General features: G+C 46.7%; 1 protein-coding gene across 6 annotated transcripts in view; it reads right to left on the bottom strand.

Annotated features, from left to right (window-relative positions):
• Positions 1-27,052, bottom strand: part of LOC120982214 (SLAM family member 5-like) — a 76,306-nt gene that overhangs the window by 7,894 nt on the left and 41,360 nt on the right. For 4 of the 6 annotated variants that reach the window (XR_005774861.1, XM_040412217.1, XM_040412218.1 and 1 more), the window contains 3 exons: positions 16,217-16,437; positions 2,905-3,219; positions 1,953-2,207 (listed from right to left, as the gene is read on the bottom strand). Coding sequence is in view for 5 of the 6 variants with exons in the window: in XM_040412217.1 (XP_040268151.1) it covers positions 1,953-2,207; positions 2,905-3,219; positions 16,217-16,437 (791 nt within the window). In the remaining variant the exon portion in view is untranslated. Of the gene's footprint in view, positions 1-1,952; positions 2,208-2,904; positions 3,220-16,216; positions 16,438-27,052 lie in introns of those variants that run through there. The other 2 variants (XM_040412219.1, XM_040412220.1) reach the window with 2 other exon arrangements.

The raw sequence follows: 27,052 nt of genomic DNA, 5'->3' as shown, positions 1-27,052 counted from the left end.
CCGGCAGCGAAAAGGCCCAGGACTGAGCATTACCCCTGAGCAGCGATATAATGATGCCCACCCTTCGTTCTTCATCACCGGAAGAATGGGGAAGAAGGCGAAAATGGAGTTTGCAAGCCTCTCTAAAACGTACAAAATTCTCACTACCCCCGGAAAACGTATCCGGGAGCGAAATCTTAGGCTCAGCACAAACTCCATGAACGCAAGCTGAACCGGTCACTTGAAACTGAGAAAAAGTCTTACGGAGATCAGCTACCTCCAAAGCAAGACCCTGAAAGCGTTCAGCCAAAAGTGAAACCGGATCCATGCTTGTGACGGTTTTGGTGGCTGATAATGTCACGGATGGTGTACAGGAAACAATATGATACAAATAACATACGATGACTCACTGGATCCACAACTAAGGAACAAAAGGGAGACCCCTGCAATCGACCTGCCGCTCTCCCTTATTGCTCAGCCTATGCGACCACTCTAAAGGTGAATGGGCGCATATCCACGTACCTCGGCTATCTTAACCTAAAGGCCCTACAATAGTGAGGGGACACGACCACCGGCTCCCTACACAGACACGGAGGGAGTCAGGGTCACCTGGATCCAGACTACAGAAAATCATAAATACAAAACAGCACTTATCTGAAGACGACTGTGAACTGAGAACTGGTAGCTGGGAGAAGAAGACAGCATGCACACTCATTCCAGGAAGTTGTATCAGCCACACCCAACTACCTTATGGGGGAGAATATAAAGGGAGGTAATGAGTCTGACTGCATGACAGCTGAGATAGCCTAACGAGGTGAGGAACAGAAACCAAAACAAAGAAACTCAAGGGGGAGGATCTGAACGGCTCCTGTCAGAGCTTCTCAGCTGTCTGCTTGTGACACTGAGAAATCTTCACTTACCTCTCCTCATGTACAGACCTCACCTCAGCCTCCTCCCAGGGCTTCTCTTCACTGCTGAGCCGTCCTCTCCTGCACTGGTCACATGATGGTGACATCATCCCAGGTCCATTTCAGCTACTGCATTTAGAACTGATCACATGACCTGTGATGTCATCACAGGTCCCTCAGCTCTTGCAGTGCATTAGATTCAATTGATTTGCCGTCCTGAGGATGGCAATACAGTTATATCTAACAGGCAGGCAGTACATTTGGGCCTGGAACAACACATCAGGGGCCCAGGCCCCGAATGTTTTGACCTAGCAACGCCCCTGGTCCCCACCATATATCTCTAACCTAATCTCCCAAAACATCCTAGCTTGTAATCTCAAATCTACAACCTGTCCCCCCCCCATACATACCTAAAATAATCTCCTAAAACCTCCCCACGCACAATCTCCCATCCTTCCAAGACCTCTTCTTTGCTCTCCTCTGCTACTACCATTCTAACTGGGTCCCTCTTGGTTTCTGCTTCTGCTCGACACACAGGAAATGGCAGGAGATGCCCACACAGCCAATCACTGGCTAATGCAGTGCCCTACCCAGTAATTGGCTCAGCAAACATCCTCTACCACTTTCTATGTGTCAAGCTAAGTCCAGGAAGTGAAGACCAGCAGCTATTCTGTAAGTGTGGAAACAGCAGCAGAGGGAGATGGGTGAGGTGAGCAATGCTTCTTTTTTCCTGCTAGAGAACCCATTTAAGGAAATCCTAAGCTACATAACCATTAGAAAGATTTTTTGGGGGGAAGACTTATCCTGAGGGTCGTCCATCAATATCAGTCCAGTGACTCTCAGAACTGTGCTGATTAGTTGCTTGAAGAACATGTGAGGGTTGCAGCCTGCTCATTGTTTACATCAGTCTGTCTACCTACATGTTGTCTACTTAGTGGTGCAGGGTATTGCAGTTTTTTCCATTCAATCCTTCTAACCAGTGGGGTTCTGAGAGTTGATCACCACTGACTTGATACTGATGGCCTATCCTTAAATATTATAAATAAACAAAGCTCTAGATTTTACCTTTGTCACACTGACTCCAGGGGTTGACAGATATGGAGCGGTTGTTGCTGGGGTTCCCTGCTGTACAGGTGTAGGTGGCATTTCTACTGGGGTCATGTATAGAAATGACATTGCCATTTACAATGATGTCACCTTCAGAGCTGATCCAGGTAACCGTCAGATCTGATCTTTGTACAGCGCAGGTTATATTCACACTACAGCCCTCGTGCCTGGACACTGAGTAGAAGATCTGCAAATCGTCTTCTGAGACCTGCTCTGTGTGAAACATATATATTCAAGATTGACAAGGTGAGAGAACATTGCTACAGAATCTCCTGGAATTATTGCTGCATTAGCCAAATGACCCTGTGTCAGTGTAATAATTTATACCATACATGTTCTACAAGTCTACAGCAAAAGGCAAGTCAGTGTATCTAAGCCTATCATGTCTATGACTAACTACTGAGCTGCTTTATCTAATCCTATCATGTTCGACACTGTCAGTTGGGCTAGTGTATCTAAGCTTAGCATACGTGATACTGTATGCCAAGTCTGTGTATCCTGGGTCGGATTGGGGTTCCTTGGGCCCACCAAAGGAACTTATTCTCTGGGCCCGACCCCCATATCATCAAAAAGTTTAATAGGTTATTGGCCCTAAAAGAAAGCTCCAAATGTTTTTTTTCTCCGAGACTTTTAAGGGCCACTATGGTATCAGAGACTGGACCCACTAGAATATCCTTTGGTGGGCCAGTCCAATGCTGTATCTAAACTTCTCACACGTGATACTGTCTGATAAACTGCAATATATAGGCCTATTGTGTGATACCGTATGACAAGCTGATGTATCTAAGCTTAAATTGTGTGCTACTGTTTTACAATTTACTGTATCTAAGCCTATCATATGTGATACTGGTATTTTAATAGGGCTTTGGAATAAGTGAGTGTAATATACCATTATATAGCGGTCACTTACTGTAGACCTGGAGATAATACTCCAAGCACTGAAGACTTTCTGGCCCCCTTTGGTTTGCTCTGTAGAGCCCTTGGTCATCTCTTGATAAGTTGCTGATCCTTAAAGAGCCATCACTCTCACCAAAAAGTCTTCCTTTATAGTTATTGCCTCGTATATAAATCTTTCCACCAATGTAAGTTCTGGCAATGTGATAGTTACCAGGACGAGTTACCCAGGACACCTCCGACAAGTCAGCCAGATCCACCTTAAGGAGCACCTCTTCTCCTTCTACTGAGGACAGACTTCTTACCACACAGGGTGTATCAGACATGACATCTAAAATAATCATGAGGATAGCACATCAGGATTTAAAAGGGTTCTCCGGGAATTAAAAAAATGAAAATATGTAAATATTACTTTATTATAAATATATTCCCAAATACCTTTCATTAGTTATAATGGCTCGTTTTCTCTGGGGAGCACTCATCAGGGGAAACAAAATGGCCGCTGTCCTATTAGTTCACACAAAACCTGTCCTAATCACACAGCAGGACAAGTTACTACACAGCACTGAGGTAAAGAGCTGCCTCATCCTTATCCTCCTCTCCTACTTGTCAGGGATTCTTCTCCTGAATACAGCTGATAAGATGAATCTCTTAAGGAATGGAGTTCATGAGAAGACATGAAGTACCATGACAAGCAGAGCAGAGAGGAGGATGAGGCAGCTCTTTACCTCAGTGTGGTGAAGTAAATTGTCCTGCTGTGTGATCAGGACGGGTTCTGTCTGAACTAATAGGACAGCGGCCATTTTATTTCTCCTAATGATTGCTCCCCTGGACAAAAAGAGCCATTATAACTAATGAAAGGTATTTGGAAATATATTTCTAATAAAGTAATATTTAAGTATTTTCATTTTCTTAATTTCCGGAGAAAAAAACATTTGGATCCAGTTTAATCCAATAACTACTACATTTCTGTGAGTGCAAACAATCGATATTCATTTTGGTCAATTGCAATTCATTAACTCAAATTACGTAGGCCAAAAGCCGATAACACTGGTAGTAATTGTCTCTGTGCTGGCAGAACTCATGAGCATGCTATAAACTTGTGCTAGTTCAGCCGGTAGCTATTCCTTCTAGCCCCCTCATACACATAACATAGTTAATTCATGTGTTCTGAATGTGGAGGGAGAGGAAGCTGCTATCGGACATGTCTGGCAGAAGAAAAAGCTAACGCATAGTCAAAGCTAGGCCCTTACATACAGCAAAAACACCACTTTTAGAAGCACATTTAAATTGCAGAAGATACCCAGGTTATACCGGCATGGTCTATGTTATTACATACAAGAAGATGTATAACTTATACCAGCTGTACATATATAATTATATACAGGAGATGCCCAGGTTATACCAGCATGGTCCATATCACTATATACAAGGAGATGTATAACTTATACCAGCTGTACATATATAATTATATACAGGAGATGCCCAGGTTATACCAGCATGCTCCATATCACTATATACAAGAAGATGTATGACTTATACCAGCTGTACATATATAATTATATACAGGAGATACCCAGGTTATACCAGCATGCTCCATATCACTATATACAAGAAGATGTATAACTTATACCAGCTGTACATATATAATTATATACAGGAGATGCCCAGGTTATACCAGCATGGTCTATATCACTATATACAAGAAGATGTATAACTTATACCAGCTGTACATATATAATTATATACAGGAGATGCCCAGGTTATACCAGCATGGTCCATATCACTATATACAAAAAGATGTATAACTTATACCAGCTGTACATATATAATTATATACAGGAGATACCCAGGTTATACCAGCATGCTCCATATCACTATATACAAGATGATGTATAACTTATACCAGCTGTACATATATAATTATATACAGGAGATGCCCAGGTTATACCAGCATGCTCCATATCACTATATACAAGAAGATGTATAACTTATACCAGCTGTACATATATAATTATATACAGGAGATACCCAGGTTATACCAGCGTGGTCCATATCACTATATACAAGAAGATGTATAACTTACACCAGCTGTACATATATAATTATATACAGGAGATACCCAGGTTATACCAGCATGCTCCATATCACTATATACAAGGAGATGTATAACTTATACCAGCTGTACATATATAATTATATACAGGAGATGCCCAGGTTATACCGGCTGTAGATATATAATTATATACAGGAGATACCCAGGTTATACCAGCATGCTCCATATCACTATATACAAGAAGATGTATAACTAATACCAGCTGTACATATATAATTATATACAGGAGATACCCAGGTTATACCAGCATGCTCCATGTCACTATATACAAGAAGATGTAGAACTTTGTTAAGTAAACTTACGGTTTATAAGGCTGAGGACTTTTAGTAATATGTTCCAGAAGTATAAGAATCTCATTTTCAGTAAATGACCTACTTAGAAAGACCATGTTATATAAAGTGTTCTTCCTGTTGAGTGGTTTTAAAAGAATGATGCAAGGATGTGGGCACAATGACAATGAGATGTGATAACAGACAGGGCTATGATTTTTTATTAAATGGAGGATTATTTCCTGTAAAATCTTTAACAATCAAAGCCGTCAAACAGGAGTACAGGCTGTACGTTTTGCACAGTGAGTGAGATTTAGCAATCAATGCCAGGCAGCTGCTTTCAAGGCTAAGAGAAGATCATGGGATGAATGAAAAGAGGTACAGTATAGGTGCACATTATTAGAACTTTGGCCATGATTTCTCAAGGCAAGCGACTGTAACACTGGCTTTGATAGGGACTGCGCTCTTGAAGATATGTAATTCTCAGGCTCTCCGTGCCCCAGAATGAAATCTACATCAGTTCAGAGCTGCAGTGGTTTTCAATTGTTACTTACACCAGGTGCATCTTAAATTGGTTTTCCGACTTTTCTATACTGATGACCTATCCTCTGTATAGGTAACCAGTATCTGATCAGCGGGGATTAGAGATGAGCGAATTTTTAAAAAATTAGATTCAGCTGGTTTACAGAATTTTATGAAAAATACGCTTCGATCCGAATATATTAGCGGCGAATCGCGATAAAAACTGCTATTTCCGGGCTACAGAGAGCCTTTATAGGGGTGTAGAACACTTTGCCTTGCAGTAACACACATAGGGAGTCTGCTGTGGTAGTGAAATAATACTGCGATTCAGTATGACATGCAGATGACAGGCGTCGCTCTTAGAATCACTGCACACTTCACTTATTTTGGCAGTCATGGGGCCAAAACTGACCAAATAACTTAAGTATTAAGGGAACTTTCACACTAGCGGCAGGGGACTCCGGCAGGCTGTTCCGGCGGGTGAACAGCCTGCTGGATCCGTGCTGCCGCTATTGCAAGCGTGCCGCTGGAGGTACTCTTCGTCCCCATTGACTATAATGGGGGCAGGACGGAGTTCTGGGCAGCGGACCGGCAGCGCATGCCGAGAGGGGGCCGGAATACTCAGCCTTAAAGGTCCATGTTAGCACCAAGAAGAAGCGCACTCCTTTTACACCGTCATCAGCTGATTCCACATAGATGTCTACAGAACCTGTTCTATTAAACGCCTATACAAGTAGAGCCCCCCGACAAAGTGGAGAGGGGGTCAGCAGTAAGTTTGTGTTGATGTCACTGATTATTTTGCCCTTCCTCTGATCCTTCAGAACAAAAATCCACAAAAAACGGACTCTGTCTATGGAGCATCTGCCTTCACTCGGTCAGCATTTGCTCAGTAATCCATCAGCATTGCTAATGCCAAAAAAGCAGGAGTGGATCTAAAACAGAGATGACAGGTGAATGGAATATTTGCATGTCTTCTGTGTTTTGTACTCCTGCTTTTGGCTACCAAATCATAAGCCAGTTCTGATGGGATCCTACAGGCCTTACAGCTGCTACACGCCGTTGTGCGTCTCATTTTTCCTTCATTCTGATAGATCAGAAGAAAGGTCAAATAAATTATGATGTCAGCCAGGCCGAAAGGCAAAATAGTGGCCCAGTCATAAAGTGGGGAGGGTGGGAACAGCATGAGAAGTCCACAGAGTGGCCCTATGACATAGTGGTGAGGTGGAAGCAGCATAAGGAGACCACAGAGCGGCACAATTGTAACACCCCAGAATTGTGTTATTACACTCCTCTACCCCGCTACTATCTTCTAAGAGCCTTTATACTGTCATCTGATGTAATTCATATTATGTCCTCCACAAATGTGCACATAAAGCTATGTTATTATTTATTATTATTATTATTTATTATTAAAGCGACATTCATTCCATAGCGCTGTACATATGATAAGAGGTATACATACATAATACAGACAATAGCACTAATCATAAACAAGACGAGTTACAAACTGGTACAGAAGGAGAGAGAGCGCTGCCCGTGAGGGCTTACAATCTACATGGTATGGGAGAAGGACACAGTAGGTGCGGGTGAAGTTGGTCATGGCGGTATAGGGGCAGCAGGGTCACTGGTTGTAGGCTTGTCTGAAGAGGTGGGTTTTCAGGTTTCTTTTGAAGGATTCCACTGTAGGTGAGAGTCTGATATGTTGGGGTAGCGAGTTCCAGAGTATGGGGGATGCACGGAAGAAATCCTGGAGGAGATTATGGGAAGAGGCGATAAGAGGAGAGAAGGAGGTCTTGTGAGGATCGGGGATTACGTGTGGGGATGTATCGGGAAAGTAGCTCAGAGATGTAGGGAGGGGACAGGTTATGGACGGCCTTATATGCATTTGTTAGTACTTTGAAGTGAATTCGCTGGGCAATGGGGAGCCAGTGAAGAGATTGGCAGAGAGGACAGGCAGAGGAGTAATAGGGTGAGAAGTGGATTAGTCGGGCAGCAGAGTTGAGGATAGATTGGAGGGGTGCAAGAGTGCTAGATGGAAGGCCACAGAGGAGAGTGTTGCAGTAGTCTAGGCGGGAGATGATGAGGGCATGTACAAGCATTTTCGCAGATTCAAGGTTAAGGAAAGCACGGATGCGGGAGATGTTTTTGAGTTGGAGGCGGCAGGTGGTGGAAAGGGCTTGGATGTGCGGTCGGAAGGAAAGGGCTTAATCCAAGGTCACTCCAAGACAGCGGACTTGGTTGACCGGGGAGAGTGTGCAGCCATTGATCGTGATAGATAGGTCTGTTGGGGGGGTTGAGCAAGATGGGGGAAAGATGATGAATTCTGTTTTATCCATGTTAAGTTTTAGAAAGCGAAAGGCAAAGAAAGATGATATAGAAGATAGACATTGTGGGATTCTTGATAGTAAGGTGGTGATGTCTGGACCAGAAAGGTAGATTTGTGTGTCGTCAGCATAAGAGTGATACTGAAAGCCATGGGACTCTATGAGCTGTCCCAGCCCAAAAGTGTAGATAGACAAGAGCAGGGGTCCTAGGACAGAGCCTTGCGGGACACCAACAGAGAGGGAATGAGAAGAGGAAGTTGTGCGGGAGTGGGAGACGCTAAACGTCCGGTCTGTGAGGTATGATGTGATCCAGGGGAGGGCCAGGTCAGTGATGCCAAGAGATGAGAGAGTTTGCAACAGAAGGGAGTGGTCAACAGTGTCCAAGGCAGAAGACAGGTTAAGGAGAAGGAGGACTGAGTATTGTTTCTTGGTTTTGCCTGTTAGTAGGTTATTGGTGACTTTGGTAAGGGCAGTCTCAGTCGAGTGGTGGGGTCGGAAGCCAGATTGTAGGAGGTCAAAGAGGGAGCAGGAGGAGAGGTGAGAGGACAGTTCAGAATGGACATGTTGTTCAAGTAGCTTTGAGGCATACGGAAGAAGTGATATGGGGCGATAACTGGACAAAGAAGATGGGTCAAGTGAAGGCTTTTTGAGGATTGGTGTAATAGTAGCATGTTTAAAAGCAGAGGGGAAGACACCAGAGGTTAGTGATAGGTTGAAGAGATGAGTTGGGGGTGGAATAAACACTGTGGTGAGGTTAGGGATGAGGTGGGATGGGATTGGGTCAAGTGCACAGGTGGTCAGATGAGATCTGGAGAGTAGAGTGAAGAGTTTTTCTTCTGTAATGGTGGAGAAGCGGGTTTTGGGAGAAGAGGAACGAGCAGTTGTGTAGAGGGTCTGTGGGGACTGTGTAGTGAAGCTTTCTCTGATGTTGACTATCTTTTGTTGGAAGTATTTGGCAAAGTCCTCAGCTGAGAAGAGAGGAGAGTGTGGGGGTGCTGGGGGACGGAGAAGGGAGTTAAAAGTGTTAAAAAGTTGTTTAGGGCTGTGGGACAGGGAAGATATGAGAGATGAGAAATAGGCCTGTTTTGCATCAGCGAGTGAGGATTTGAATATGAGGAGGGATTGCTTGTATGCGTTGAAATGATTTTTAGAATGGGATTTATTCCATTGCCGCTCAGCAGCCCTGGAAGCTTGTCTGAGTTTTTTGGTCAGGTTGGTGTGCCGGGGTTGTCTGTTAATTTTTCGGGTTTTGTTGTGTGTGAGGGGGACAACAGTGTCCAGAGCTGTACTTATTGTGGTGTTATATAGGGTGGTAGCAGCATCTGGGTCTTGGAGGGAACAGATGGTAGAGAGCAAGCGAAAGTTGAGATGTTTAAGGTTCCTGCGGGGGTGTGCTAATGTGTGGACCGTGGGAGCAGCAGAAGAGACCAATAAAGAGAAGGTGAGTAGGTTGTGGTCGGATAGGGGGAGAGGCGAATTAGAAAGGTTAGATAGGTAGCAGAGGCGGGTAAAGATAAGATCCAGAGTGTGACCATCTCTGTGGGTGGGAGCTGAAGACCACTGTGATAGGCCGAAGGAAGAAGAGAGTGATAGGAGTTTAGAGGCGGCCGAGTGGCATGTGTCAATAGGGATGTTGAAGTCACCCATGATGATAGTGGGGATGTCGGCAGAAAGAAAGTGTAGTAGCCAGGTGTTAAAGTGGTCAAGAAAGATAATGGTTGGGCCTGGGGGGCGATAAATGATTGAAGGTTGGAGGGAGAGTAGATGCGAACAGAGTGTACTTCAAATGAGGTGAGCGTAATGGAGGGTGGCAGTGGAGTTGGGCTGTAGAAGCAGGTGTCTGATAGGAGAAGACCAACTCCTCCACCATGTTTGCAGTCGGGGCAGGGGGTGTGAGTGAATTGAAATCCACTATAAGAGAGTGCAGCAGGGGAGGAGGTGTCAGAGGGTGTCAGCCATGTTTCTGTGAGACCCAGAAAGGGAGGTTTGAGAGATGAAAAGTTCATGAATGTAGGACAGTTTGTTACAGACAGAGCGTGCATTCCATAATGCTCCTGCAAGAGGAACCAAAGGAGCAGGGGTCAGAGGAATGGTTATTATGTTAAAAGTAATTGTTCATGTAATTTTCCTGGTTACCAGTAGGTGGCAGCAACTCATTGGCAAGTATAGTTTAGTGTTTAGTATACCTGAGCTGGAATGGATTAATCCAACTTAGCTTCCCCTGTGTGTGAAGTGGGCTGGTCCCACATACTGCAGTCTGGGTGGAGAAGGAAGTTTAGAGAGAGTGTAGCCCAACCCCTGCTAGGGGTAGGGTGTGTGTGTGTGTGTGGAGTTTCCCTCCATAGGGAAGACAGTAAGGACCTAGTCTCGGCTGAGACTTGGCCAGATTCCCAGTTTGAGCACCTTCAGCTCTGCTGGATGAGAAAAGAAGAAACTACAGACAACCTCCAGAGTTCCAGGAAGAAAGCATCCCCTGAGAATCCATCTGTGAGAGAAGTCCAGAGTCCTAGGAGAAGCCAATTCCTCCTCAGCTAGTCTGTCTCCACACAGCAGAAGGTACAGATAAGCGCAGAAGCTAATCCTGCCATAGTTACAGAGCTATCAAGCAGACGTTTTATCCTGCAAGCTCCACATTTAAAGCAGAAGTACTCATTCCTGCGAAAGATTGCCAAAACTTGCTGGGACCAAGAGACCAAAGCTGTATACCGCTTGGATGCAAGTTATTTCAAGTAAAACAACGCTTGAACTTCATCTAAAGGTCTGGACATAATTTGTTCTGCAAAGTTCCTCTATTACTCCTACTATCACTACAGTCAAATGTATTGCAAGTGAGCCAGGAGCCAGGCCGTACCCAGGTAGGAGACACCGTAACACAATTATCCCTATCCTACAGAGACATTATAGGCCATTACACCACTCTGGGACGTGCGTTATAACACCTTGGAAGGGCCCTTGGATAGTACCCTGCGCACGCAGCAATTGGCATCACGACAAATACAGGATATATTATCCACCTGACCCAGCCACTGCACTAAAAGTGGCGTCAGCAAACCCGTTTCTGGTCACCACAGTAAAGTGGTGTCACGAACAGGATCGAATTGTGTGCTGAACAGGATACGAATTGTGTGTCTAACACTACTACAAGACCTAAGAATTGTGTCAAAACCCTGAAAATTGACTTTATTGCTTTTATTGAGGTGCAAGGAAGCGCTAAACAGTGCACGCCAGCACGCCAAGGGTTAATCTGCCATATTTATGTAGTGGCGCAGCTTCTTCATGACCCTCAGAAGCGGGAAAACACAGGAACGCCCTCTCAGGAGCGCGAAAATGCTGACTATGCCCCTCACGAAGCGGGAAACTTAAATCCTGCCAACCAAGAACTTTGCAATGTGAGCCAAGGGAGTGAAGACTCCTCACTACAGGCTCTACCTTCACTTCCTGCATGACTGAGTAGCAAAGGAAGATGGCGCTCCCCAAGCCAACGTGTGACCAGATGATCCTTGGAGATGACCCGGTGTACGAGACTTACCCACCGGAGATCAGGGTCTCCCAATTGGTGAAGAGAACCGGCCCTTCAGTACTTGCCAGGATTCCGGAGGCTGTGGATCTCTCATTGGACGGCGAGGCCGCAGCCACTCCTGAAGCCAAGATGGCCACCACACTCAAGCCCGATACTGCGGAAGCAGCTGCCAACACTGACAAGGCGTCCAAGCTTCAGAGACAGCCGCAATCATGTCACCCACCATCGAGGTCCCCGTGCACCAGCAGGAGGCACCGGTACCGGCCACCCGTTCGCGACATCAGGTAGTAGCCTTCCCGCTCCCTGAGGCTCCGGTCCAACTCGTAGCTGCCCCTGCACCGCACCCGGTGGTACCCGATAACTCTGCTAGGCCCAAGGAGGCTTGCTCCACTCGCCGGCTGGCGCGGCGGAGGCAGCTGGTGTTTCCACTCCGCCGCCTAAGAAAGACAACCCCAAGCCAAGTCACCTCAAACTCACCTCAAAGTCACTTGAATCCCAAACTCGCCCGGCGCACCAGGACTGTCCTGTGGTTTTCAGTGGAAAGAGGAGTAGGATTCCTTCAGGACAACCACAGTGGGGAATAATTATTTATGGGCGACCGCTCCGTTAAACGGGCTTACTTGCCCCAGGCTCGCCACAACCTTTATGTCGGGGATCAAGTGGAGTACACCCCGATGTGGTCTGTGCAAGGCTTATTTGCGGGTGGAGTGACCCTCCTGGCAAAACCTCTATCCCCTGACATAACCCCCGAAGTCTGGCAGGGAGAACCAGGGTCTAATGGACAGTCAGACGTCTCCAAGCATGTTCAGACGGCCGACTACAGTTTAGGGAACAAGCTCAGCCCGAACCAGAGCCCCTTATCCCTGACCTGGCTGCACCCCCAACAGTACGGGTGAGCCAGATCAACAGTTCTGTGTTGACTTTCAACCCTAGGTTTCAACCATACATACTACCCTGGAAGCTACCACAGGCACCCCCAGCTTGCCTTCCAGAACTCCTTCAACCAGAGGTTCTGCCTGCCTCTGCACCAGCAAGGAATACTGGCTTGCAGCAGGTCACAGCAGCATTCACCGAACTGACTGCTCAGCCACTACCAAAAGTTACCACCAGAGGGCACTGGAGCACCACAACAGCCGCAAGGCTCAGTTACCAGAGGCAGGAGCGCCCTCTAATGAGTTTTAGTAGCTCAAGCAGTAAAAAAGAGGTGGAGGTCCTCATTTAAAGGGCCCCACACTTAATGTTTTATGCCTTAATAAAAGAACTACCTGGGAACCACAGTGTGGATTGGTCTTGAAAGATGCAGGACTGCTGGCCAGTTTGCTTTATGTTTTGTTGCCAATTTTTACAGCCTCAGATGGATGATCACATTTGTAAGGACTCCCCCCACTTCAGCAACTGTCTACATCCCCCACTTCAACAACTGTTTACACCCCAGTTTGTGCCAAAGTTAACGCATTGTTTTATCCCTTTCCTCAGGTTATTTAAGAGCCTCATGGAACTATGGTTCTCACTTTTGCTGCTATTTTATGTGTTTTTATAACATTTTATATCGTTCCTTGGATTACAAATATACCTCCTATTGGATTACAAGTGACTTTTGTTTGTTTCCAGAGGATTCCAACTTTAAAGCACTTCAAGAAAAAGGACTCAAGTCACATTTGAGCGTATTATGATAATATTGATTGCACTGATATTTGCATAATGGTTTTTGAACTAATTTTGCTTCAATGTTTACAGGTTATGCAAAGTTCAAGTATCATATGCCCATTGTGTGTATTCTTTTCCAGGTGCCGCAATGTGAATCTATGCACTTTTTGTGAAATTGCACTTACTTTTGCACTTAGCCAGATCTGTAGCACCTTTCTTTTGTGCCACTGTGCTTTACAGCTCTGTTCTCTTAGTACGGACTGCCTCTGCGGACGCTTAATACTAATGGTCTACTCCTGCAAGCTCCACATTTAAAGCAGAAGTACTAATTCCTGCGAATGATTGCCAAAACTTGCTGGGATCAAGAGACCAAAGCTGTATACTGCTTGGATGCAAGTTATTTCAAGTAAAGCAGCGTTTGAACATCATCTAAAGGTCTGGACATCAATTGTTCCGCAAAGTTCCTCTATTACTCCTACTATCACTACACTCAAATTTATTGCAAGTGAGCCAGGAGCCAGGCCGTACCCAGGTAGGAGACATCGTGACATAATTATCCCTATCCTACAGAGAGATTATAGGCCATTATACCACTCTGGCATTCCTAATCTGGGACGTGCATTAGAACACCTTGGAAGGGCCCTGGGATAGTACCCTGCGCATGCTGCAATTTGGGTCACGACAAATACAGGATATATTATCCACCTGACCCAGCCACTGCACTAAAAGTGGCATCAGCGAACCCGTTCCTGGAACCTGCACAATGACAAATTGGGGATGTGGCAGCAGCATGAGGAGACCACAGAGCGGTACAATGATAGAGTCTGGAGGTAGCGGCAGCTTAAGTAGGCCACAGAGCGGCACAATGACAGAGTGTGGAGGTGGCAGCAGCATGAGGAGACCACAGAGCGGCACAATGACAGAGTCTGGAGGTGGCAGCAGCATGAGACCACAGAGCAGTACAATGACAGTGTCACGAGAAGGGGATGGGGAAGGTGCAAACTGACTCCACCCACTCATCTGTCCCTGCCTACTTGCACTTACCCGTCCTAGGCAACGGAGCGCAACTGGGCGGCGATCCCTAACCTGCGTAAGTGCGGAGGGACAAACAAACATACAAACAAAGTGAGGTTGAATAGCAAGGTCAAAACCAGGAGGTCAAGGTGGCACAAGGGAAAAGGCAGAAGCAGCGTCAATGAACAAACCGACAGTCAATACCAGGAGAAGCAAGTCAGACAAAAGGAGCAAGCAAGAGACAAAGTCAAGTAACTAGCAGAAGACAAATAGCAAGTAAAAATGCCAACAAAATATTCACTAGTTATAGGACCTTAATCACAGGCAACCTGTGGCCAGCAGGCTGCCTGTTAAATAGGGGAGCGAAGGAGTCATGTGATGTGGCCAGCATCACATGACTCATCCCCCTGCACACTGCTGAGCGTTGAGTGTCTATTTTGGCGCTCAGACTTTTCGTCAAACTTAAGGGAGCGGAGGACGCCGGCCACGCTAAGGTGGTGTGCGCGGCCGGGTCCTCTCCAACAGGGGGTTGCCTTGGAGACGAGGACGCAGTGCACGTCCTCGCTCCGAAATTATTGAAGGGCACCGACGGCCCCGAAGGGAAGGACGGCGAAGCTGGCGCCCTGTGACAGTACCCCTCCTTCTACGAGGGGCCACCAGACCCAAAGTAGCTGGAGAAGGTTTTTCTGGATGAGCAAGATTAAATTTTTTAATCAGCCTAGAAGCATGAATCTTATTCACTGGCACCCAGGACCATTCCTCAAGTCCATAACCCTTCCAATGAACAAGGTACTGAAACGAATTACGAACTTTCCTAACCTCAATGATTTTAGAAATAATAAATTAATTTTGATTATTCACCAGTAACGGGGGAGGGACTGCCTGAGACGGAACTACTGGTGAAATATATTTTTTAAGCAGAGATTTATGAAATACGTTGTTGATACGAAACGAGTCTGGCAGCTTCAACCTAAAAGATACAGCATTAATGATGTCGAGAATTTCATACGGTCCAACAAATCGTGGCGCAAATTTCCTAGAAGACACTTTTAAGGACAATTTTTTTGTAGACACCCAGACTTTCTCCCCAACTTTAAAATATACCCCTTTGGAATGCTCCCTATTGGCTTTAATTTTCTGAACTTCCTGAGCTTTTTCCAGGTTCACCTGAACCCGAGCCCAAACTGTGCTCAGTTCTGAAGTTACGCTATCAGCTTCAGGGTTAGGTGAGGAAATCGATGAGCAAGAATTAAATTGAGGATGGAAACCAAAATTACAGAAGAACGGCGAGACTCCAGTGGAAGAGTTCACACGGTTATTGATGGCGAACTCTGCCAAAGGAAGGTATTTCACCCATAATTGCTGATTATCAGAGATGTAAGATCTTAGAAATTGTTCCACAGCCTGATTTAATCGTTCAGTCTGTCCATTAGTCTTAGGATGAAATGCTAATGAAAAGAACAACGATATCTCACACCTCTGACAAAAGGCTCTCCAAAACTTGGAAACAAACTGAACACCCCTGTCAGATACAATGTTCTCCGGAACTCCATGTAATCGTATCACCTGCTCAACAAAAACAGAAGCCAGAGTCTTGGCATTTGGGAGCTTAGCCAGAGGAACAAAATGTACCATCTTACTAAACCTATCGACCACTACCCAAACCACAGATTTACCCTCAGAGGGTCGCAAGTCAGTAATGAAATCCATAGAAATATGTGGCCAGGGTTTACTAGGAATGGGTAGTGGTCGTAATTCACCAGCGGGGTGTGTTCTAGGAGTCTTGGATCTGGCACATACCTCGCAAGCAGAGACAAAAGAACCGACATCCCTAGATAAGTGGGCTACCAATAAGACCAGTTCTGTGTTGGCCTCAATACCAGGATGACCACATAAAACAGAATCATGGCACTCACCCAGCAGCCGGAGACAGAAATGACCAGGAACAAACAACTTATCTTTGGGTGTCTGCTCCGGAGCTAGGTGTTGTGCTGCCTTAATATCAGAAGCCAGATTCGCGGATAAAGATGCCACAATGATGATAGCCAGCAAGATAGTTTCAGGAGGAGTGTCAGGAGGTTGAAACACACAAAAGCTTTGAGACAAAGCATCAGCTTTCACATTCTTACTTCCTGGCCTGAAAGTAATAGAAAAGTTAAAACGCATGAAGAACAATGCCCATCTGGCCTGACGAGGATTCAGGCGTTTCGCAGATTCGAGGAATAATAAATTTTTATGATCAATAAGAACAGTGATGCAATGTTTGTCCCCCTCCAAAAAATGTCTCCACTCCTCAAATGCCCATTTAATGGCTAACAACTCACGATTGCCAATATCGTAATTCCTCTCAGTAGGAGAGAATTTTCGTGAAAAAAAAAAAAGCACAAGGTCTTAAATTAGTGAGGTTAGAGGGTCCCTGAGAAAGAATAGCCCCCAACCCATCCTCAGAAGCATCGACCTCTCTTGATCCGGCTGAATCAAGACTGGGGCGTTCCCAAAATATTTCTTAAGACTTTCGAAGGCTTCTATGGCCTCAACAGGCCAGTTAACAAGATCCGCCCCTTTCTTTGTTAAGTCGGTTAAGGGTCTAGCAATTACTGAAAAAATGTTGATAAATTTACGATAATAATTAGAGAACCCAAGGAAGCGCTGTAATGCTTTAAGGGAAGATGGACTTACCCAGTCTTGAATAGCCTGTACCTTACCAGGATCCATCTTAAATGAGTGTGGAGTAAGGATATATCACTGACCATATAAAGATACTGATAGAGGATTGTCAAAAAACGAATCACTGAACCAAAAAATTCCCCTTAAAACATAGCATTTATTTATTCTTATCACTAAAATCCCACTATAACTTTGATATAATCAAATCAAGATATAGGTATATCACCACCATGTGGTTACTCACGGTACTGCTGACCAAGTGAAAGAATGTCTGCATCAATAGGAGTACAGGTCCCAGAGTATCTGATAGTCTCTTCTTGCAGGACAATGGATACAGGACATATGCTGTTGTGTCTGATTTGTTTCTCCTGATGAGTCACACTGGATCTCTGTGTAGCCAGGTCAGATCAGCTTGTCTTCATTTCCAGAATACAGGGCAAATTATATACAAGTCCGCTTCAGGTATTGTTGGAATAATCCCTACAGGCTATGCTCGCCCTGCCTACAAGCGGAGTAATTGCCCCTAAAGGGGCGGCCCCACTTCTCGGTGGCTGTCCCCTATTGTGCTGTCCCCACCTGTCAGGTTCCCAAATAGTGGAGACTGCCAAGTATAAAATCTGTATTTCCAAAACTTGGTTCAACAAAACTATAACAGTCCAGGTGAGACCTACTAGTGATGTTGATGATCCTATGTAGAAGTTTCCCCTTCAAAATAGAGAGGTTCATCAGGGGACCATGTTAGCTGTGCTCGGTGGCGCTGGAGAGGATAATCCTGCCATTAGATAAGTGGCTTGCAGCGGCGTATAGCCGCCCCAAGCTGGGGTTTAAATATCCCTCCCCTCTTCCATTTCGCCTATCAGGAGGGCATTTAAGTAAAGCCAGTGCGCATGATTCCGCCCAGCACCGACGTCATGCCGCCTTAGACGTATCAAGCATCGTTACATCGTTAGCGCATATCATTAAGGGGGCGCAGGCGCACCTGTAACAATCCCGCGCATGCGCACAATGAACTGGGCAGACAGTGCTGATATTTTTGTAAAAGCGCGCTGGTATGTAATTTGCATGCGTCCATAATAAACAAGTGAGTGCAAGACTGACGAAATCCTATGCCAGCGCAGAAGGACCAATATGAGAGATGAAACTGATCTATGACCTGCGCAGGCGCCAGGTTACATTGTAGTTAAAAACTTAAAGAACCAACCGTCCTAGGCAATTATTTTTGGGGCATTATAAACGCTGTTTATGAAAATGAGTACAAATCTATAACCCCAACTTTTTATAAATTGCCCCATTTTGTCTATAAGTAGATATCTGGATCACGGAGATAGGTATGGGTTAAGGTACTGATAATCAATCCAAAGTACCCCACTGGGTTAGACAGGTTTTTAAATGTGGGTCTATACTGTTACAGGGGGTTAAAGGGGAGTCCTTATCAGCATGATTAAGGAATCTATACCCCGATGTACCCCATTCTGATGATACCAATGTTAGGCCTTTCCGGCCAAATACAATAGCTTGGAGACAGGTAACCTAAGTAATCATTAATGACTCCTGTTTTGAAGCCCCCCAGGTGAGTATTTATAGAAAACTAGTAAAGGACAAGGTTTCATTTAGACCCAACGGATTTATAGTTTTCAATCTATACATTCATTCTGTTTCTCTCTGGAGTATCTTTCTATCAATGTCTCCCGCTCTATGGGATGGACGTATCAGTTCAATGACGCAAAACTTGAGGCAATTGGGGTTTCCCAGATGTTTTTCATGAACATGGCATGCAATAGGAGTGTCCCGTTTGTATCTGATATCACCTAGGTGTTCTCCTATTCGTCTCTGTATCTCTCTACCCGTTTTGCCCATATATTGTAGTGGGCAAGAGCACGTCCAATGCCTTTAGTAACTTACGGGCCTCCCCACTTGTCTGGGCTGCGACTGCGGGAGAAACGAACTTGCGGAAGTCCGGGGTTTCATCTTCTTCCTTTTGTTCATCGATATCCCCCCTACTGGAGTTTCAAAAGTAACCCTCGACAGACCATCGGCATTAGTGTTCTATGTAGCGGAACAGTAGCGAATTGAGAAGTCATACTTTGCAAGGCGAGCTGCCCAGCGTTGCTCTAGGGCTCCCAACTTGGCATTATCCAGATGGGCCAGGGGATTGTTATCGGTCCGTACGAAGATCTTAGCCCCTGACAGATATCCTGCAAATTTCTCCGTCATAGCCCACACCAGGGCAAGGAGTTCCAGCCAGAAGGAACTGTAGTTGTGGGGCTTCTCTCTGTATCTCGCAAGGATCTCCTGGCATAGGCGATCACTCTTTCATGTCCATCTTGTACCTGCGACAGGACTGCCCCAAGTCCGTAGAGGCTGCCATTAGTAGATAAGAGGAATGGTTTATCGAAGTCGGCATAAGCCAAGATGGGGGCCGATGTCAGGGCTTCTTTCAGGGCCTGGAAGGCCTCCTCCTGCTTCTGTCCCCAGGGAATACTTTTGCCCTTGGGCCTCCCAGCCGTTCCTCTCAACAACTCATTCAGAGGGCCCGCTATCTTTGCATAGGCTTTGATGAACCGCCGGTAGTACCCGGTCAGTCCAAGGAAGGCCTTCCACTCCCGCAGCGTTCAGGGCACTAGACATTGTCGTATTGCAGCCACTTTGTCTTGGGACGGTAGCACTCCGTCTTGGGGACACCCTATGGCCCAAGTAATCGATCTCCCTCTTGAAGAGATGACACTTCTTTGGCTTTACCTTCCATGGGATCGCAGTCGCTTGAGTACCTGCCCTAGCCGATTCAGGTGTTCTTTAAAAGTAGCAGAGTATACGATGATATCGTCAAAGTATATCAGACTGGCTTCAAAATTCAGGTCTTCCAGGCATCTCTCCATCAGCCGCTGGAAGGTCCCCGGGGCATTAGTCAGCCCGAATGGCTTCCTGTTGAATTCAAATAATCCCATGGGGATTATGAATGCTGTCTTTGCCTTGTCCTGCTCAGCCACTGGTACTTGCCAGTACTCGCTTGCTAGGTCCAGAGAGGAGAAGTATTTGGCTCGTCCTAGAGCCGTCAGAGACTCTTCGATGCATGGCAGAGGATATGAGTCTTGCGCGGTACACGCATTTAACCGCTGGTAATCCACACAAAATGGAATAGTGCCATCCTTCTTCTTGACAAGCACCACTGGGGCTGCCCAAGGGCTCTGGTTACCTCGCACCACTCTGGAATCTATCATCTGTTTTACCAGTGTTTTCACTTCCTGGTACAACTTGGGCGGAATCTGCCGATATATCTCCCGAATTGGTGAAGTGTCCCCCGTCAGGATCTCATGTGTGATAGCATCCGTGCAGCCAAAGTCATCGGCGTGACAGGCAAATGCAGCCTGATTCTCCCACAGCATGGTTTCAACTGCTCGCCGTTGGTCCGAACTGAGAGCCTTCACATCTATTTCCATCTGGTCCAAGATGGTTCTCCCATTCCATTCTGGGGTTGGCGCGCCTCTTCTACGCTGGTAGTAATTGCCAGGGTTCAAACAGCATCACCTACTGGAGCTAGAGTCACTTCTCTCTGACTCAGTACTTCTCCCTGATGTAGGTACACACGAGCCAGTTCCGCTCCTGGCATCAAGGAAACTTCTAGATGCCCCATATTCACAGTTCTTAGGGGTACTTGTCAATTCTGGAACACTCCCAGTGTCCAGGCCACCAGGACATCCAGAATCGGATCAGCCGTTGAAACGCTTTCTGAGTAGGTTTGTGCGGAGTGGCTTGCTTTCAATTACCCGGCCCCCGTTTGCTGAACATGATCTGATCCAATTCTCGCAGAATATTCATGCCCATTATCACCAGCACATCTTCTTTGAACGTCTCGGAGACCACTAGGATACCTTTCCGTCCCACTTCCTGCCCCCACATAGCCATACATTAATCCACACGACTCCTGTGACAGGTATCTGTTGTTGATTGGCCGCTGTAACCCGGACCAACGTCTCTCGCTCTGGCTTGACCAGCGCTTGGAAGTAACGGTAGAAAAGTGACTCAGGCATAGTCACCTGTGACCAGGTATCCACTAAACAGTTGACAGAAATATCTTAAAATTCAGCTCATATGGTGGGACACCCTGCGACCAGGTGTTCGGAGCCATGCTGGGTATCTTAGCTCTCCACCTCCCCTGCAGTACGCCCCACTACTGCGGGAGCAGGAAGTTTAACGGCGGTTCTGGGTGTCCAGCCGGATTACTCAGACGTGTCCGTACTGTCGGAGAAATGTCCGTAATTTCCACACTGCCAACACTGTGCCCCTTGACGGCATTCTCTTTGTCTGCGTATGGGGGTGCCCTTAGGACTTAAGGGACATGCCTCAGTGGAAGATATTGAGGAGTTCGGTGAGAATGTTCTGATATAGGAACCCACGGGATCGCATGATAGGTTTGTTGTCGGGCCGGATAGGCAGCCTCCAGGGGTATAGCACGACTCAATCCGTTTTTCCAGGTGCGTCAACTTTTTGTGCATAGCACTCAGGGAGCTCTGTAAGTCTTGCACCACCCTGACTAGGACCTCTTCATTCTTTGTAACCCCGAGGGGTGTGACGGTCTGGGTCAGTATCACTCCGGAAGCATAACTTTCTTCTTTGCTAATATTTGTCGAAAGGTTAGGGTAGGTTCCACCTTGACTCGTTCCTGCAGGGCCTGTTTCAGGGGAGTGCTGTAGAGTCCCAGAATGAATTGTTCCCGCAGTATCCAGTCTACAGTTCCTATGGCGGTTACTCCGTCTGCCTCTTTTTTCTGTACCTTGGGCATTATATCTTGTAGTGCCGTCGCATATTGTGAGACCCCTTCGTCTTCCCGCTGAATCCGGTCAAAGACCTGAAAGTGACCAGGTGACAGAGTGGGGCGGTGGGTGGCAATACCAGTACCCGCTGACGAAGGTGGGTGAAAGAAGGAGCACTTGGCATCAGATGTGTGGCATCAGGCGGTTGGCAGGATCAGAATAGTAGCTGAGGCAGGTAGGCAGAAGAAACCGGTCTCTTTTGTCAAAGTGTTGGTGTGGCACCATGGATAATCTAGTCTGATGCATAAGGCATTGCTGGGTGGAAATCCTGGCTGATCCACGCCTGATTCATCTTGACAAAAGTCAGTCTCTTCACATTTAGGGTGGACAGGCGAGTTCTTCTTGGGGTAACTATGGCCCCCCGCCGCACTAAACACCCGCTCTGATGCCACACTACTGGCCGGGCAGGGCAGCTTTTCCAGGGCAAACTCTGCTAGTTGCGGCCACAAATCCAGTTTGGCTGCCCAGTAGTCCAGCGGATCTTCAATGTGGGTTGGCAGGGTGCAGTCCAAGTGTGCCACCATCTGCTGGTTCAGGTCCCGCTCAAGATCTACCTGCTGCTGCTGGTGAGTAGTTTCTTCACTATGCGGGTGAAGAAAGCTACTCATCAGTGACTGTAGACTCAGGCTGCTGCTGCTGATGGAGTTGGTACTGCTCCTGCCATCCCACCCCTCCCCAGCAGCGATGGCAGTGGAACGTGAGACCAGAGGGCCCCCGGTCAGACCTGCGAGAGGATGGACAATGGCGCAGATAGGCAGCAGCCAACTGACTACATAGGATGTCTCTGTAGTAGGTAAGTTTGTCCTCCCTCTCAGTGGGTGCAAAAAAGGCCCCCATTTTGGACCGGTAGCGGGAGCCCAACAAGGTGGAGAGACAGAATTCATCCCGCTGCCGAATGGTGACAATTCGGCTGTCACTACGCAAGCAAGTGAGCATGCATCGTGCCATTTGTGCAAGTGACTCGGAGGGACTCCCTGCCTCCATCTCCACTGTATACTGCCACAGTGTGTCTAGGTCCTCTGTCTCGTCTTCCTCATCACCCTGTAGCTCTTCTGGCTGCTGCTGCTCCTCCTCTCCTGTCAGCTGAGTAGAAAAACCACCCATTTCGCTACACATTGCCTGTGCTCCAATGTCCTCCTCCACCTCCTCTTCAAGTTCAGGCCCCACAGGGTTCATGTGGCTGTGAGATCTAGGCGCCACGTCTCCAGTCCCCTGAGCAGCCATTGTTACCACCATCTGTTCTAGGACATTGAGCAGTGGAATGACGTCGTTCATCCCGTACTCCTGGCAACTGACAAATAACATGGCATCCTCAAAGGGCCTGAGCAAACGGCAGGTGTCACGCATGAGCTGCCACTTGCTGACATCGACGTTATACAGAGTAGTACTCCTATCTGCTTGGATCATCAAGAAATTGTTGATGGCCTTTCTCTGCTCGTATAGTCTGTCCAACATATGGAGGGTGGAATTCCAACGGGTGGAAATGTTGCATATCAGTCTATTTTGGGGGATGCCGTTCTGCCGCTGCAGCTCAAGGAGGGTGTGCTAGAGGCATACATTGTCGCAGGACCAACGTGACCTGGCCAAGATGCTGGTGTGGTTGTGCAGGAACCACATTCACCCAGTGGGCCGTAAAGGCCATGTATTGTCCTTGACCGTAGTTACAGCTTCACACGTCGGCGCTGCCGTGCACTTTGGCAGACACCGACAGGCTCAAGGACTGGCCCACCTTCTGTTCTACATATTTGTGCAGGGCTGGTACTGCCTTTTTCGCAAAGAAATGACAGCTTGGGACTCTTCACCTCAGCTCGGCACAAGCCATCAGTTCTCTGAAAGGTGCAGAGTCCACCACTTGAAAAGGGAGGGACTGCAGCACCAGCAACTTGGACAGGAGCACATTCAGCTTCTGCGCCGTCGGATGAGTGCACGCATACTGCTGTCTCTTGGCAATCGCTTTGGTGATCGACTGCTACCGGGATGACTGACGTGAAGTAGGAGGAGGAGCAGGAGCATCTGGACCAACAAAAGATTGGAATGACAGAAAGCTCCCTTCGGCTGAGGTGGTGGAGCCTTGACTGCCTGAAACCGGGTGCGTGACCCTGGGTGATGCAGCTGTTGCTTCGGCATCCTGGACCACCACATCGAAGCCACGCTTCTCCCAGGCTACTTTATGGTGACGCTGCATATGTTGACGCAGGGGCGTGGTGCCAACATTGGCAACCTGTCCACTCTTCACCTTCTGCCCACATATTCTACATATGGCCATGTTAGCCTCCTCCGGCAGCTTGACAAAAAACTGCCACACCGCCGAGTAGGTGATTTTCCCCGCCAATAGTCCGCACTGACTGACTGGTACTGCCTCCGTGAACTCCTGCTCCACTACCTCCCGGGCAGGTAGGCTGCAGCGAAGCAGGTGGTCTACCCCAGGCACGTTTGGCTCCAGAATTCCCACTGCTGCCTCCCAATCATGCTACCACCTTGCTGGCTCAGATGCTGTCTCACGGGCAAGCTGCCACCCTCTTCTCCTGATTATGATGAAGGCCCTTCTGCACCCGGCTCCCAAGTGCGATCGGCTTCATCATCATCGAGTAGTGTCTGCATGTCACTGATGTCATCCTCAACAGTGTCTGTGTCAGGAGCCTGACCGCTCGCAACACCACCTACCATGCCACTCTCCTAATCACTACTTTCCCGCCTAGGGGAGAAGGGGACGGATGTCTTCTCCAGATCTTGGCTGGGCAGTAGCTGCTGACTGTCCTCTAGTTGCTCATCCTCGCTGTATAGTGGAGCTGAGCCCACAGCATAAAATACTTCTCCGGGTGAGGGAACAACAAAGGACAGAGGCAGGTTGAGGGCAGGTGAGGGCACAGGGCCTGCTCCCGGGCCATGCCAACTAAGGGTTGTGTCTGACGAACCAACAGACTGTTGGCTGGGGGTGTCTGATGTCACTTGGGATGAAGTGGATGACGAGTTAACCAATCAATAACCGCTGGGTTGCTGGTCAAGACACGACCACTAGATGACACCGGGAGCTCAGGCCTCTCGCTGCGACTCCTGCTGCCACGTCCCTTTACTCTGCTCCGACCTCTGCCTGCGCCAGATAAATTTAGGCCTCTGCCACTCCCCTATGGCACTTCTCTGTCTGACATACTTTTAGCTGAACTAAATAAATTAAATGCAAATTAAAACACCCCTAAAAGCGAAAAATATATATTTCCTTTTGTACTGAAAATGGACACTTTGCGCTTTCAGCGCAAATAACCGCAAAGGTGAACAGCGTCTATATTTCTCTTGTAGTACTGAAAAACTACACTAAATGCTTTCAGCTCAAATAAAAGCAGAAGTGAACTGCGTATATATTTCTCTTTTTGCTCAGAAATAGGCCAGTCAACGCTTTTAGTGCAAATAACTGGAAAAGTGAACTTCGTATATTGTTTTCTTTTTGCTCAGAAATAGGCCAATCAACGCTTCTAGTGCAAATAACTGGAAAAGTGAACTGCATATATTCTTATCTTTTTGCACTGAAATAGGCCAATCAGCGATTTTAGCGCAAATAAAACCAAATGTGAACTGCGTCTATTTTTCTCGTATTGTAGTGAAATATGGCAACAAACGCTTTTAGCGCAAATACCAGTAAATATGAACTTTGTCTATTTTTCTCTTTTTCTCTATAAATATGGCAACAAACGCTTTTAGCGCAAATAACAGCAAATGTGAACTGAGTCTATTTTTCTTGTATTGTAGAGAAGTATGACAAATAATGTTTTAGCGCAAATAACAGCAAATATGAACTTTGTCTATTTTACTCGGATTGTAGTGAAATATGGCACTAAACGCTTTCACCATATATAGCTGCAGTAGTGAACAGAGAATAAGATTATATATTTCTCTTTTTCCACAGATAAAAGGCACTAAAGGCTTTTCAACATAACACTTGCACCCCAATAACTAATTGCTGGAATGACATAGCTGTATAATAGCTATATGGATCCCCAAATAATGTTTCCCTGCACTTGTAAATCGCTCTTTTTCACAATGAGGTTTTTCCTATGACTCTCCCTAGCATCTGCACACGCCTCTCCCTGTCTGTGAAATGATTTCTCACTATCCTTTCCCTGCAATAGTAAATTGCTATTTCCCGTTTGTTTTTTATTTTCTTCACAATTAGGTTTTCTATCACTCTCCCTAGCGGCAGCATAAACGTCTGTCCCTGAACAAAGTACGATTGTGGAACAGGGAGAGAGAGAAAGCCAGGCGGCACTGCCCCCACTACTGTAACTGCAGGATAACACCGGCCGGCATGTGGTGTAGAGGGATCCGATAGGTGGTGCTCAGCAATATGAAGCGTGAGGTAAAGTTCACAATGCGAGAGAAAAGGAGTAACAAAGTTGCGGCACTCACCAGGATACAAACGAAGTCTTTATTGATGCTTCCTTGGAAGTTGTTACATGGGGGATCCAGGGGCGGACACACTGTTGCGGGCGGCAAAGTACGATTGTGAATGGCAGAATCTAAGATGGCCGCTGTATTTATAGGGCTCTGAAATCACCGGGCTGACTGGCTGCTGATTGGCTGCATGCATGGCATTATGGGTCATCCCACCTTCCCAGAGTTCCTTGCCCTATGTCATCACACGTGTAGCCGCCATTGTAGCAGGAAAAATTGTGATTCGTTACCACGAAGCGCGAGGAAATTCGCATTCGTTCAGAATCGAATTTTTCATGAAATTCGGAACAAATTCAACTTCGCCAGCTTCGATTCGCTCATCTCTAGTGGGGATCCTACACCCGGGACCCCCATTCACTTGATTGGGACTGAGCTGCACCTAGGCCATGTGAGCAATAAATGACACAGGAGCTCACAGGAGTACTGGGGCCTTATCAAACAGCTAATCGGTGGGATACCCAGGTGTCGGACCCCAAATGATCAATTCTGATGGCCTGTCCAGAAGATAGGTTATCAGAATAAAAAGTAGAAAAACCCCTATAAATACAATACCAGAAAGTTATAAAAGAATACCTAGAAAATTGATTGCGTTTGAGCTGAGATTGACAAAGTATAAACCACTAGTGATGCTTGATTAGTGATCTCACAACCCCCTTTATTTTGGGTCCTGCAGCCATACAGGTGGCCAGTCTGGCATCTGGTAGCTAATATGCAGATGCTGGATATCCTCCTGTGGTATGTCATCCCAAGCTCTATCATCTTGCACCCATAGTTCAGCCAAGGTGGCTGTTGGCTACTGTGCATGGGAGATCCGTCTCCCCATCCAGT

The sequence above is a fragment of the Bufo bufo genome, chromosome 11, assembly GCF_905171765.1.
Source record: "Bufo bufo chromosome 11, aBufBuf1.1, whole genome shotgun sequence".
Taxonomy (NCBI): domain Eukaryota; kingdom Metazoa; phylum Chordata; class Amphibia; order Anura; family Bufonidae; genus Bufo; species Bufo bufo.
Note: the sequence above shows the minus strand (reverse complement) of the source record. Positions and strands in the feature narration are given on the sequence as shown.